This window comes from Sardina pilchardus, chromosome 16 (assembly GCF_963854185.1).
Source record: "Sardina pilchardus chromosome 16, fSarPil1.1, whole genome shotgun sequence".
NCBI lineage: Eukaryota > Metazoa > Chordata > Actinopteri > Clupeiformes > Clupeidae > Sardina > Sardina pilchardus.
The window spans coordinates 6,991,844-7,004,343 of NC_085009.1; the positions used below are offsets into that span (position 1 = coordinate 6,991,844).

At 50.4% G+C, this 12,500-nt stretch overlaps 1 protein-coding gene across 8 annotated transcripts in view; it reads right to left on the bottom strand.

Moving 5' to 3' along the window:
• LOC134059391 (probable E3 ubiquitin-protein ligase HECTD4) overlaps positions 1-12,500 on the bottom strand; it is a 71,760-nt gene that overhangs the window by 8,168 nt on the left and 51,092 nt on the right. For 5 of the 8 annotated variants that reach the window (XM_062515755.1, XM_062515752.1, XM_062515754.1 and 2 more), the window contains exons 61-72: positions 10,170-11,725; positions 9,272-9,479; positions 8,505-8,728; positions 8,046-8,224; positions 7,224-7,327; positions 6,136-6,262; positions 4,300-4,490; positions 3,725-3,871; positions 2,468-2,587; positions 1,848-2,003; positions 1,113-1,216; positions 445-666 (exon numbers count right to left, since the gene is read on the bottom strand). In XM_062515755.1, coding sequence (XP_062371739.1) covers positions 445-666; positions 1,113-1,216; positions 1,848-2,003; positions 2,468-2,587; positions 3,725-3,871; positions 4,300-4,490; positions 6,136-6,262; positions 7,224-7,327; positions 8,046-8,224; positions 8,505-8,728; positions 9,272-9,479; positions 10,170-11,725 — 3,338 coding nt within the window. The remainder of the gene's footprint in view (positions 1-444; positions 667-1,112; positions 1,217-1,847; positions 2,004-2,467; positions 2,588-3,724; positions 3,872-4,299; positions 4,491-6,135; positions 6,263-7,223; positions 7,328-8,045; positions 8,225-8,504; positions 8,729-9,271; positions 9,480-10,169; positions 11,726-12,500) is intronic. The other 3 variants (XM_062515758.1, XM_062515759.1, XM_062515757.1) reach the window with 1 other exon arrangement.

Below are 12,500 nucleotides of genomic sequence, written 5' to 3' on the forward strand. Positions count from 1 at the left end.
GAGAGAGACAGCGAGCGAGCGAGCGAGCGAGAGAGGGAGGAGTAGAGGGGAACAGTAAGATCTGACCTCAGTGCACATCTCAGGCATGACATGAATGGCACTGGCAGAGGGGTCAATACAGGGGCAGAGAGAGAGGGTCAGAGAGAGCGAGAGAGAGCGAGCGCAGATGTGGTCAGATGACACCGTCTCAGGACTGGACACGACACTGGGCAAGCGTGACTGGAATCACTCTTGGTTGCCAGTGACCTGTGGTCAAAATTGTAACCTAAATGTTCAACTCTACCAAGGGAGGGCTTGGAGTTGTATCGTGCAAAGCTATGGCAGGATTTTCTAGATTTCTGACTGTTGCTGTGCACTTTCAAACTTTCAACTAATCAATGCAACCGTGAAAGAGTGTATGAGTGACCTAGATAGAATGTGTGTGTGTGTGTGTGTGTGTCTTACACTCTCAAACTTCTTGACGTAGTTGTAGGTGAGCAGGTCGGCCTCCTGCAGGTCAGCGTCGGGGTCGAGCGGCTCGCCCACCAGGCCCTTCCAGAAGGATCCGAGCAGGTCGAGGGGCAGCGGCACGTCGGCCCGGATGGCGATGCCCAACAGCTGGCCAAACAGGTGCAGCAGCTGCTCCTCCGCATAGCTGATGGGACACGGCGTCAGGATGAACTTCCCCTGGACACACACACACACACACACACACACACACACACACACACACACACACTTAAACGTTAGGGACAAAAAGATGCACCTACTGTACACACAAATACACTAGCGACAAAGAGAGCCCCACCCCTCAACAAAGACCCAGTTATATGACACACACACACACACACACACACACACACACACACGGGACAAAGGGACAACCCCTCCCACAGACACAAATACCTTTGAGTACAACAAAACACACACACACACACACACACACACACACACACGTAACATAGGGATACAAGAACACATGCCGTACTGTACGTACACATCAAACCACACACACTCAAAACATGTTTACAAGGTTCTTTTGCACAATTGTCTGAATGTAGTACATCAGATGATGACAGTGTGGTGTTCTGCATGTACTTGTTCCAGTGGACAGGAAGGCGTGTGAGGCATACCTTGTTCCGATTGGCTGCAGCACTGGGGCAGGGGAGGAGCAGAGAGAGGGCGGAGCTTTGCAGCTCCTTACAGACCTGCCACAGGAAGTGACGGAATGACCCACCTAAGAGAGAGATGGATAGAGAGAAAGAGTGAAGGAGGGAGAGAAAGAGAGAGAGAGAGAGAGGGAGGGACAGGGGGGCGGAGAGAGTGAGGGAGAGAGAGAGATGGATAGAGAGGTGGGGGTTATGTGAGATGGAGAGAAAGAGAGAGATGGGGAGGGAGAAAAAGAGGAAAAGATAGAGAGGGGTGGGGCACATGAGAGGGAGGGAAAAAAAAGACCTTGAGGACCCCAAACAATGAGTCAGGAAATCTTTATCAATCTGCTGACATCCGTGGCCTCTCTAGGCCTGCCTGTCAACCATAAACTGAGCAAGCAGAGTAGTGGAGTTTTCCACTCGGATGAGCAGAGAAGATAACACAGCAACTGCCATGTGGGAGGAGGGGGGGCACAGAAGAGGAGTATACGCACACACTGTGTGTAGGGATGTGAGCATGTGATAACAATGTGCATTCACACAGTACAGAACTATTAAAAGTCAGTGTGTGTGTGTGTGAAGAGGAGGTGAAAGCCTGTGAGTACATGTGTGGAGCAGAAGATTTATGAGTAGCTGCGGGTGTGTATGTCTATAGATAACTGTCTGTGTGTGTGTGTGTGTGTGTGTGTGTATTGGGGAGAGCGCGTGGCCACTGACTGGTGCCGTGGACCTCCTCGCCGGTGAAGCGGATGTTGAAGGCATAGGTGGGGTCTCCTCCGCTGGCCAGCTTCACGCACAGCTGCGACGAGGGCACCGAAGCCAGCTGTCTCGCCGCCTGGCAGAAGTAGGTGTTCTCCGGAGAGCGGATCTCGCCTACAGCACGCGCGCAGACACACACACACACACACACACACACATCATTTCAGTTGACTCTTTGGAGACTCCTTTTCCATTGCATGCGATACAGTGACTCACGCTACATGTTTCAATCTAACCTGATTGCTGTGCTTACACTGTATGCTCGACTTGCTCATACTGCAAGACAAGTGATCAAAATTTCGCACATGCCAGAAATTGACTTGGATCAGACTACATGACAGATCGGACGGGAAATCGGCCCGATTAAACACTTTGCCACCTGCGACTGAATTGTGGCTAAAATTGCATCAAAACCGCAAAAATGTCTGCGCTTGGTATAACCAATATGAATTACAATCTACGGGCTATATCTAGAAGGCACACATATGAACAGATGATGACAACACAAGGGGAGGGATGAAGCCCCAACCAGGTGAGCAGCAGAAGCACACCTGAGGGGGCTCTCCTCTCCCACTCACCTCCTACGATCTCTAGCGGGTCCAGCGTGATCTCCGGCGCGGCGTGGTCAGCCGTGCGCTGCACCGTGGCGTTGAGCACGCGGTTCATCACCGTCACTTTGGTGTCGTAGAAGATCAGACCTGAGCAGAGAGAGAGCGGTCACAACCAGGGGGTCAGGATTTGACTGATTAGCTTCGCCGATTAGCAAGGCACTTCCTCGTCGCCATTTTCCAGAAATACATCATGTCCGGTGCCGTTTCTCCTCATGCGGATCAGATGCTGATTGGTGGCTGTTCCACTCTCAGCTCATGCACAAGCTTAGTGTGGGCACAAGCTCTCCTTCTGTACCTTACGTCAGTCAGTAACCTGTCACTTAATTGGCTAAGCAAAACGGCACCGGAAACAAGCCCCTTGAAACGCCATGTTGAAGCCTGAAAAAAACGTTACATTTTGGCACTTTTCACTAGCCTAGCATTCCCATTGAAATGCATGGGGGCGGGACTTGCTCACTTTCTCCAGTTCTTATAATACCTCCATGGTCACAACGGGTGGCCACAGCACAGCAAGGTCCAGCAGGACCACAATAGCTACAGCTGTATTAATGAGTGCATTTGCTGATTCAGTTGATGCCAGTGTACTTCTTTTGTTACATTTCTAATATTCATTACACACATGTTAAGCAGCATTCACACATGATAACGATAACCTTAGCGATAAAAGCGTCCACACTGGCCAACGATAAGAAGTCTCTCCTCGTGTTAATGGCTCAGAAAGTGATCCCCAACGATATCGTTCCTCATTTTGTTATCGTTATAGTTTACGTGTGAACGTTATCATTCATATTAACGAGAACAATATTTGTTTATAGTTATTGTTCTTGGTGTGAACAGCCCTTTAAGTTGATGACACTTCGGACAACTTTTCTAGCAATGTTGCTAGGCAATGTTCCTCGTCGTTACTGTGGTTCTGTTCTATTTCCATTGATATATTGTCCGACAAGTTCTTTTCCGGAGAACTTTAATCATTTGTAGGTAAATGGTCATGATCTTCCCATCAGAACAAATGGAACTGGTTACGTGGTTGCCCAGCAATATTCCCATGTATCATTAGCATTAGACGTTTGCACACACAAACAAGTTTTCAGGATACGTTTCAGCCTAATTGCCTTCCAAAGAACACTTTTCCCTCGGCTGAATGTATTCATGTGCATACCAGTGTGTGTGTGTGTGTGTGTGTGTGTGTGTGTGTGTGTGTGTGTGTGTGTGTGTGTGTCTCACCTTTGGCCTCACACAGCAGAGCAGCGATGCTGTTCTGGTAGGTGTGTGTCTGGCGCAGCTCCACCAGGGGGAGGAAGAAGCTCTCCAGCGTGTTGTTGAGCGACTGCAGCAGCGCAAAGCGAAGACGCAGACTCTCCACAGGCACACCTGCAAACAAACAAACAAACAAACAAACAAACAAACAAACAGTGAGGATACTACACAGGGACAACACATTAGCACATGTGAATGCATGAGCAAAATGCATTTACCCTCTACCATCAATCACATCTGTATATATAATTGTACGTATGTATGTATATTATCTATATGTCTGTCTGAATTATCATTGCACACTAGCACCAGTAGTAGATGGCTGTGGAGTTGATCAGCTGCTTCCTCATCATGTTTCACTGGGACATCCTGTACGTGATGGAGAACATCAACAGAGTCCTCATGCCCTCCAGTAACATGACGGGACCAGTGTCCAGTGTCCAGTGTCAGTGTCAGAAGTGTGTGTGTGTGTGTGTGTGTGTGTGTGTGTGTGTGTGTGTGTGTGTGTGTGTGTGTGTGTGTGTGCGCATGCAGAGTCTTACTGAGGAGACAGGCCACGCGAGGGTCTGCGGCGTCGGTGGGGTCCAGGTAGACCTCGTGGGGGTGCAGGCGGGCGGGCGTGATGGCCAGGTGGCGGCACAGGCGGTTGATGTACTGCACCAGCGCCACGTCCATCTCCAGCGTCCACTTGCGGCTGGCCTTCTGGGCGTGCCGCGCGTCAATGCACGTACACCTGCGCAGCGCACACAAAATGGAAGGTGCGTAGGGTCAGCGCCTTACAAGTGAGGGGGGATTAGTGATGCGTGTTGATATCAATGTCCGGTTAAGTGATTCACACACGCGGGCCAACCGTGTAACCTCCGTTTAATCTCCGGCTTTACGCATATGTGTGAAAGCGCTTTTTGTTGCTTGCTACTCATTCCTGAAAATGATGATTTGTAGCATCTGCCGAGTGTCTCACTTTAAATGCTAGAAAAAGAGAAGAGCTATTTAAACTGTAACATCTCATTAGGGATAGGCCTGTAAGTCACTGTTGCTGTTGTAGTGTGGGCATCTTTTTGTTGGGCGGTTAAAGTGTCTCACTTGGAGCTATTTAAACTGTAACATAGAAGTCTCGTTAGGTATAGGCCTATACAGTAAGTAAGGGATAACGGCTGACAAGGTGACCGGTTCGATGGAAATAATGGCTAGGTGGAGGTTTAGAACTCCGGCGATATGCGAAGCACGGAGACGGAGTTGCATCCGCCTAGCCATTATTTCCATCAAACCGGTCGACCTCGTCGGCCGTTGTCCCTTAGTCGTTAGTTCTAAATGGCTGGTTGCTACGGTCAAAAGCCAGTCGTTGTCAAGCGGGCATATCCCAGGATTCTGATTGACTTTAACTTTGAAAGATCGCTACTTTTATAGCCTACATGTCATACAACTAGCTACAATCCACCAATCATATGCTACAATGTTGCAATGTTCAGAACGTCTGTGTTTCAGCTTGGATGCAACGTGACGGTTCATTTAAACTTCGCAACGAGTTTGGCGAATTAATATTCAAGTGTGATACGGGCAACACATTGGAAGGTAGCAGGTTATACGAAGTTAATGGCCACCCCATCAGCCAATCAGAGAAGAGAATTCCATTGTTGAGGGAGATAAGTCACTGTTGCTGTTGTAGTGTGCATGGCATCTTTTTTGTTGTGCGGCTCTTTTGAGTGGTGTGGATTTTTTGGGTCTTCATGCTGGACTGGTTGGCCACCCCTGGATTAGAGTGAGTGTGAGAGTGAGTCAGACCCACGACACACCCAGAGATGTTTTTTAGTAACATCATTAGTGCTAAAATGATGCCTATGCATGCACTAAAAACTTGACTCAAATAAGCACAGCATGACACGGCACTGTCTACTCCGTAGGCCTGATCTATTCCTGAGGAGTCTGTACACTGGAGGAACAGAAACACTTTAGTCATGAGTGACACTCTATGACTGAACACGGTGTACCGTTTCCAAGGACTGGACAACACACACACACACACACACACACACACACACACACACACACACACACACACACACACACACACACACACACACACACACACACACACACACACACACACACACACACACACACACACACACACACACACACACACACACACACACACACACACACACACACACACACACACACACACACACACACACACACATACACATACACATACACACACCCACACCCACACACGCGCACATACACACGCACACACACACACACACATACACACACCCACACCCACACACGCGCACATACACACGCACACACAGTATCATGTGTCGTAAATGATGCAAGAGGGGGAATGTGGGTCATGTGGAGGGGCTGAGACTGACCTTTCGAAGTGGAGGTCGTAGCCGCAGGCGAGGACGGCCCGCCACACACTGCGGATGTCCTGCTTGGCTCTGTCCACTGTGAACCTCTGGAAGCCCTCCAGCGTCAGGTACTTCTCCTCAGGCACCGCTAGGGGGGGGGGGGCATAAACACGTGTAAGGACACAGAAAACATAGCACGCGGATGAACACGTATTCTACATACGCATGTTGTTTATGATTACGTGAAAACAGGTGTCAAGTATCTCGGGGCTGCCAGGAAATAGACAGAGACATAAACATAAGCAGTTGGGCAACATGGCCTTTAGTAAAGTGAACGCACAAACATATTTACAAACAGTCTCACTGAGAAGGGAGGGTCTGACGCGAGGGCTTGTAACAACGCATGTGTACATTATGTTCATTATGTAATAACTGCTGAATTTTGTGATAAACTGCTTGAAAGCAATATGTAATAAAATGTCCTGCATTTTGTAATAAGTTGCTACATATAGCAGTTTCTATTACATAATGCAAAAAAAAAACCCATAACAATATGCATTTTACTGAACAATTATTTTTAAGGGGACAGTATGTCAAACTATTGCTCATCTTCAAAACTTTGGTTGTGTTCATTTAAATGCACAAGGGGTTCTTTTGAATGAATAGACATTTGCAATAGACACAGACCAGTCGCGAAAACATGGGCCAACATTTTGAGCAATGTTTCTGGACAATCACATAGCCAGTTCCATGTTTTGATTGGATGATCATGGCAATGAGAACATGGGAACATGTCAGAACCACAATTATGAGGAACACTGACTTTTGCTCAAAAAGGTTCCTCATGTCTCAGCTTCAGACTACAGTGAGTTCCCTGAGAATCAAACCCATGTTCTTGGTGTTGATAGCACCTTGGTCTACCATTTGCCCTGCCAATTGAACCAAGGGACCTCTTTATAAACGCCTACATCAGGCATGTAGTGTCTATCTATTGCTAACAGGCAAAGACTAAGTTAGAGTTCAAGGTGAGTTCAAGGTGAGGTTAATTCATGTGGCACATTATCGTACACAGAGGTCATTCAGTGTGGGCAGCAGGGTTAGGAATGTACCTTCGAGCTTCTTGGCGGGGGACTTCTCCAGGTCCTTCTCGTCGGGCCGCGCCTTCTCCGGGGACTTGGGCTTCAGAACCGGCTTCTTCTCGCTCAGGGCCGTCCTGGTGGAGGAGAGACGGATATAACCTCGACGCGTGGGAGGAACGTTTCTGTCGTTTTTGCTATTTTTCTAAGCAGGCCACGAGGATGTAGCCTTATAATTAAACTAAATGAGTGCTAATCACACATGGGCACATACACTCGTTCCACACTAATTATGCAGGGCTACGTGACACGAAGCACACTTCATCATGATGGAGTCAGACCAACAATGCCCCCGCCATGCAATCTAGAATAATTATGGAGACTACGTCTATGGTGGCTGACTGTTAAAGCAATTCATGAATTTGAAGGGGGAAAAAAAAGAATGAAACCATGCTTAAAAAGGTGAGTTTGCAATTCTGATCTAATACACTTTTTTGACAAATGAAATGTATTGCTTCTCTAGTGGTCCATTGTGAGTCATCTAATTCTAAACTCAAATGAGAGACGAACTCAGACCAAGACATATCGAACAATTTTAACCACAAAACATTTTAGTTCCAGAAACATACAAGATAAGGGTGTAAATCAGACTGGCTGTTGACCTCAACTGTCAGCAACTTTTTACCAGAATTGCAGACTGCACCTTTAAACCATTTAACAGAGGGACATGAGCACTTCCTCAGAGTAGTGGAGGAGAAGACAGAGCAGGAGAGAGAGTGAGGGAGGAAAAGAAGACTGTTGAGGAGGAAGAGGAAGAGGAGGAGGAGGAGGAGGAGGATGGGAACGGATGCATACATGACCGGGTCTAAAACTGCAGAGTGGTCGGACCTGACGCTGTTGAGCACGGACTTCTCCTTGCTGGGCGGTTTAGTGATGGCCCTCTTGGTGCTCACCACCTTGCCCTGGTGCTGCTCTTTGCCTGCCTTGCTGAACTTGGTCTTGTTGGGCTTTGCTGTGCCGTACTTGCGTAGAATCTAAATGCAAAAACACACACACACACACACACACACACACACACACATCATATTGACACAAACATGTCAATTGACAGTTTTTCATTTAGATTTGGAAAACCATTTGAGGTCTTATAGACCTCAGTGCTTATTCATAAGCACATCAACAAAGCAAATAAATGTGGTTATAACACAAAGAACACAAGTCCACAAGAACACAAGCCCACAAATCAATGTGTATACAGTCAACATGAGCGTAGGGGACTATTTTGTGGAGCATGTTGGCAGATGCCTTGACTACCTGTGTGAGCTGGTCCTCCAGGACTTTCTTTGGTGGCCGCACGTGGGTGAAGAAGACGTGCAGCAGGTTGCCTGGCGTCTGGGAGTTGATCTGCTCCTTGCTCAGGTAGATGTCGCTCACCTTGACGGGCTTGGTGGGGGTCAGGCTGAGCATCTGCTCCGAGAGCACGCAGCTCTTGAAGATGTCCATGAGGACATCCCGCGCACCGGGAACCAGCTTGTCACCTGGACAACACAGGACCAGCTTCAGCCTGCAGGTCACACTCAACAGCATGGTAATGCAAATGAAACCGTGTAAACAGGTAGACTAACATATGATTAAATGGCTCAAACGATGGCTGTGCTGATCTATTACGGGTAGGAGAGTTCCTGGTTCCTGAACCGGTTCCCTTCAGCTAACTAGTGAACCAGTCCGCACATCCACCAGTTTGGAACAGAACCAAGGAAGGATGGGATGAGTCATCAACACAAGGTGTTGCGTGCACACTAACATGTAGGTTGACACGCACACTCCAGTTCACAGAAAACAAATGTGATGTGAGCACCAAACCATGTTCAGGTTTCCGAATGATTTACTTTTGGTTGAAATGCTCAGGACAATATCTGGAGTGTGGACCAGAATGGAGTTCTCCATTAGAGGAAAAGATCTACAGTATCTACTGTATCTATAGGATATCTCTATTTGTACAATAATGTACTATTCCATGAAGGTACAATGAAATAAGGCAGTAAGTAACTATGGCCTTGATGGACGGTGTAAATACCAACCTCGGATGGTCTTATCCAGGAAGTAATCCTCAAGAGCAGAGCTCCCCTGGGTGTCAAACAAGCTCTGGTTGACACTGGAGGCAGTCAGAATCTCCTCATTGGTCATCTCCATTAGCTCCTCCTCCCCCTCCAAACTGGACAGGCCAATCAGGTCACTGCTGTTGAAGAGGCTGGCACGGATCTTCTCCACTTTGGCACGAGCTCGAACCTAGAGGTCAAGAGGTCAATGATGACAATGACCGCTTCTTACATGCAGAATAAACGATTCAATAGAGCTCAACAGTCACGCCCACAGACGATTCCAGAAGTAAGAATTCAATATCATTTCTCCACATATAGATTATAAGCAGAGAGGGTTAAAGCGGAGCGAGAGGCGCAAACGTTCGAACATTTCCGCATTCTGTTCCCGCCGGGGGGCAAAATCCCCCTTTAAGCAGACCTAGAAAGTGACGTTACAGTACATTAGAACTGAACTGCTTGCCAATCTGACAGAGATCCATATCCCACTATGACGACTTTGCGACACGCCTCTTTAAGTAGACAGGAACTGAATTTTGCTTCCATAGAGATTTGATTATTATGTATTATGTTGCTCCATCTTGTCAGTAATGAGGGATCTTTGGTATAAGCCATAAAATCGTCAATGACTTAAAACCAGCTATGACATAACTAAGTGGAGGGGTGGGACTGTTGAGGTCTAAGGACAAATGAGCTTCAAAAGTGTAACTTTTCCACTATGGGCTAATAAAATGCAGGCCCAGTAAATGATTAGTGAGTGCTAAGCATGCCACTGATAAACATCTCCAACAGATAAGGCAGAGATGCATGAACATTTTGTGCAAATCTAACTACCCCCATAAACACTTGGCATACACAAATTCCCACCACCAGTGCTCACCTCTATGACTGCATATCCTTTAATGGGGCGGCTGAGGCCGGCGTTGTTGTCCAGCGAGGTGACCGTGTACATGGAGCCGGCGTCGGACCCCGAGGCCGTGTCGGCGCTGTCCGGCGGCTCGCCCAGACTCCCGAGGCTGCCCAGGCTCCCCGTGCTGCACAGGGAGATGTCCAGGCTCTCCTGGCTGGACACGGTGTGCGGCTCCTGGCCGGGCCCCGGCGGCGGGGGCGGGGGCGGGGGCGGCGGAGGGGTCGGGGGAGGCGCGGCGTTGGGCGTCGCCGCCGTGGGGAGCTCCTGGTCGACGGAGAGCTCGCTGGCGGTGCGCGACACGCCGCTCCCACCGCCACCGCCGCCGCCGCCGCCGCCGCCTTGGGACGAGCTGCAGACGGACGTCTGGCTGGTGGACGCCGAGGCGCTGACGCTCATGGCCGGCGTCACGCTGCTGGAGCTGTCCGGACTCTCTGCCCGTCCACTACCGACACCGCTACCGACGCTAACGCTGACGGCGCCGCCGCCGCCCTGAGGCCCGGGCCGGTCGCCGGGCTTCCCGTCCGGCGCGGACGAGCCGGACGAGGAGGCGGAGCCTTTGGGCTTCTTGGGGTCCTCCTCCTGCAGCGGGATGAAGATCTCGTCCTTGAAGAGGCCGCCGTGGGCGTTGCAGGCGCGCCGGATGGCCGCTCGCACCGCCGCCTCCTCCAGGTGCGTGGGCACGCCGGAGATGACCAGCAGCCGGCCGTGGGCGGTGGGGCCCACCAGCGCCTGGCAGGCGTCGGCCACGGCGTCGCCCGTCACGCTCAGGCCCTGCGGGTCCTTGCTGGCCAGGTGGCGCATGATGATGAGGAGCGTGAGGCCGCGGTGGAACCACAGCATGTCCTCGGGCTTGCCGCCGGCCATGTTCAGGAGCGCGCTGTCGCTCTCGGAGAGGCGGGCGCCGCCGCCGCCCGAACCGCGTTTACCGGAGGCCACGGCGGCGGCGACCGCTGAGCCGCGCTCCCTCTTCAGCTTGACCTTCTTGCGCTTGGACAGCAGGCTGGGGCTGTGCGGCGTCTGGCCCGGGGACGACGAGGACGAGGACGAGGAGTCGCTCAGGTTGGGCGCGCTGGCCGAGGTCAGGGCGCCGCCCGGGCCGACCATGCCGACCCCGCCCGAGCCCACGCCGCCGCCCACGCTCAGCGGCAGCGTCACCTCGGCCACCGCCAGGCACACCTCCGTGAGCGCGTGGAAGTACGTTGAGAAGCGGCTCTGCTCCGACGCCAGGGCCACCGCCGCGGAGGCCGCCGCCGCCGCCGACTGTCCCCCCGTCGACCCTCCTCCTCCCCCAGTCCCGGCCGCCTGCAGCCAGCTCTGCGTCTCGCGGTCGTACAGCTTGCGCATCTCCGTCTGCAGGCCCATGAGCACGGCCAGGCACGGGTTGAGCATCAGGGCGATGGAGCTGGACAGGCCCGCCGGGCTGCGCCGCTGCTCCAGCTGGTGGATCTTGCGGAAGAGCTCGGCCAGCAGGTGGAACAGCAGCTCCTTGATGCAGGGCGCCAGGTCGGTGGTCCACAGCAGGCCACCTGAGGGGAGGAGGAGGAGGAGGAGGAGGAGGAGGAGGAGGAGGAGGAGGGAAGGGTCAGGGGTCAGGGGTCAGGGCCAGACAGCGGAGAACTATAACAGGTGGTCTTTATGTGACAACAGTTGACTTGAGCAGCCAAAGTGGCAACCAAGCAATTTCTGTTGCAGCTCTCTGTAAAGTACCAAATATTCAGTTTGGAATACAATTGTATATACACAACTGGCAAATATTGATTTAATGTTGATTAACTAATATGTTTGTTAACCTCTTCACCAATATGTTTGCTCTGACTGAAACCAACACTGGACTCTGGCTGGGCCACTCTGAGCTGTTGATATTGTTCTCTGTATCAACATTTCTTGCTTTGTTTGGCTGTGTGTTTTGGATCATTATGTGGTCTAACGGTCCAATACCGCCTATTGGGGCAGGTCTCTCGGCAGACTGCCTGATCTTTTCCTTCCAAAATCGCATTGTTTTAGTGTTACCATTTACTTTGAATTATACTGGACATGCCATTTTTCATAATGTTTCTCCCACATTGTCTTACAGCCCTTTCATTTGCAGTCAGAACAAATTGGTCAAGAGAAAATCAACATTAAATCAACATTTGCCAGGGGTATGAATAACTCTGTGTGTGTGTGTGTGTGTGTGTGTACACACACAAATTAAGGCTAAACTGTTTGCTTAAGTCAGAAACTGAAGCCATCAAGCACTGAAATCACCATAAAGTATCCAGAACACTACTCAAAGTTTAAAGAGGGAAGCTTCTTGACTTT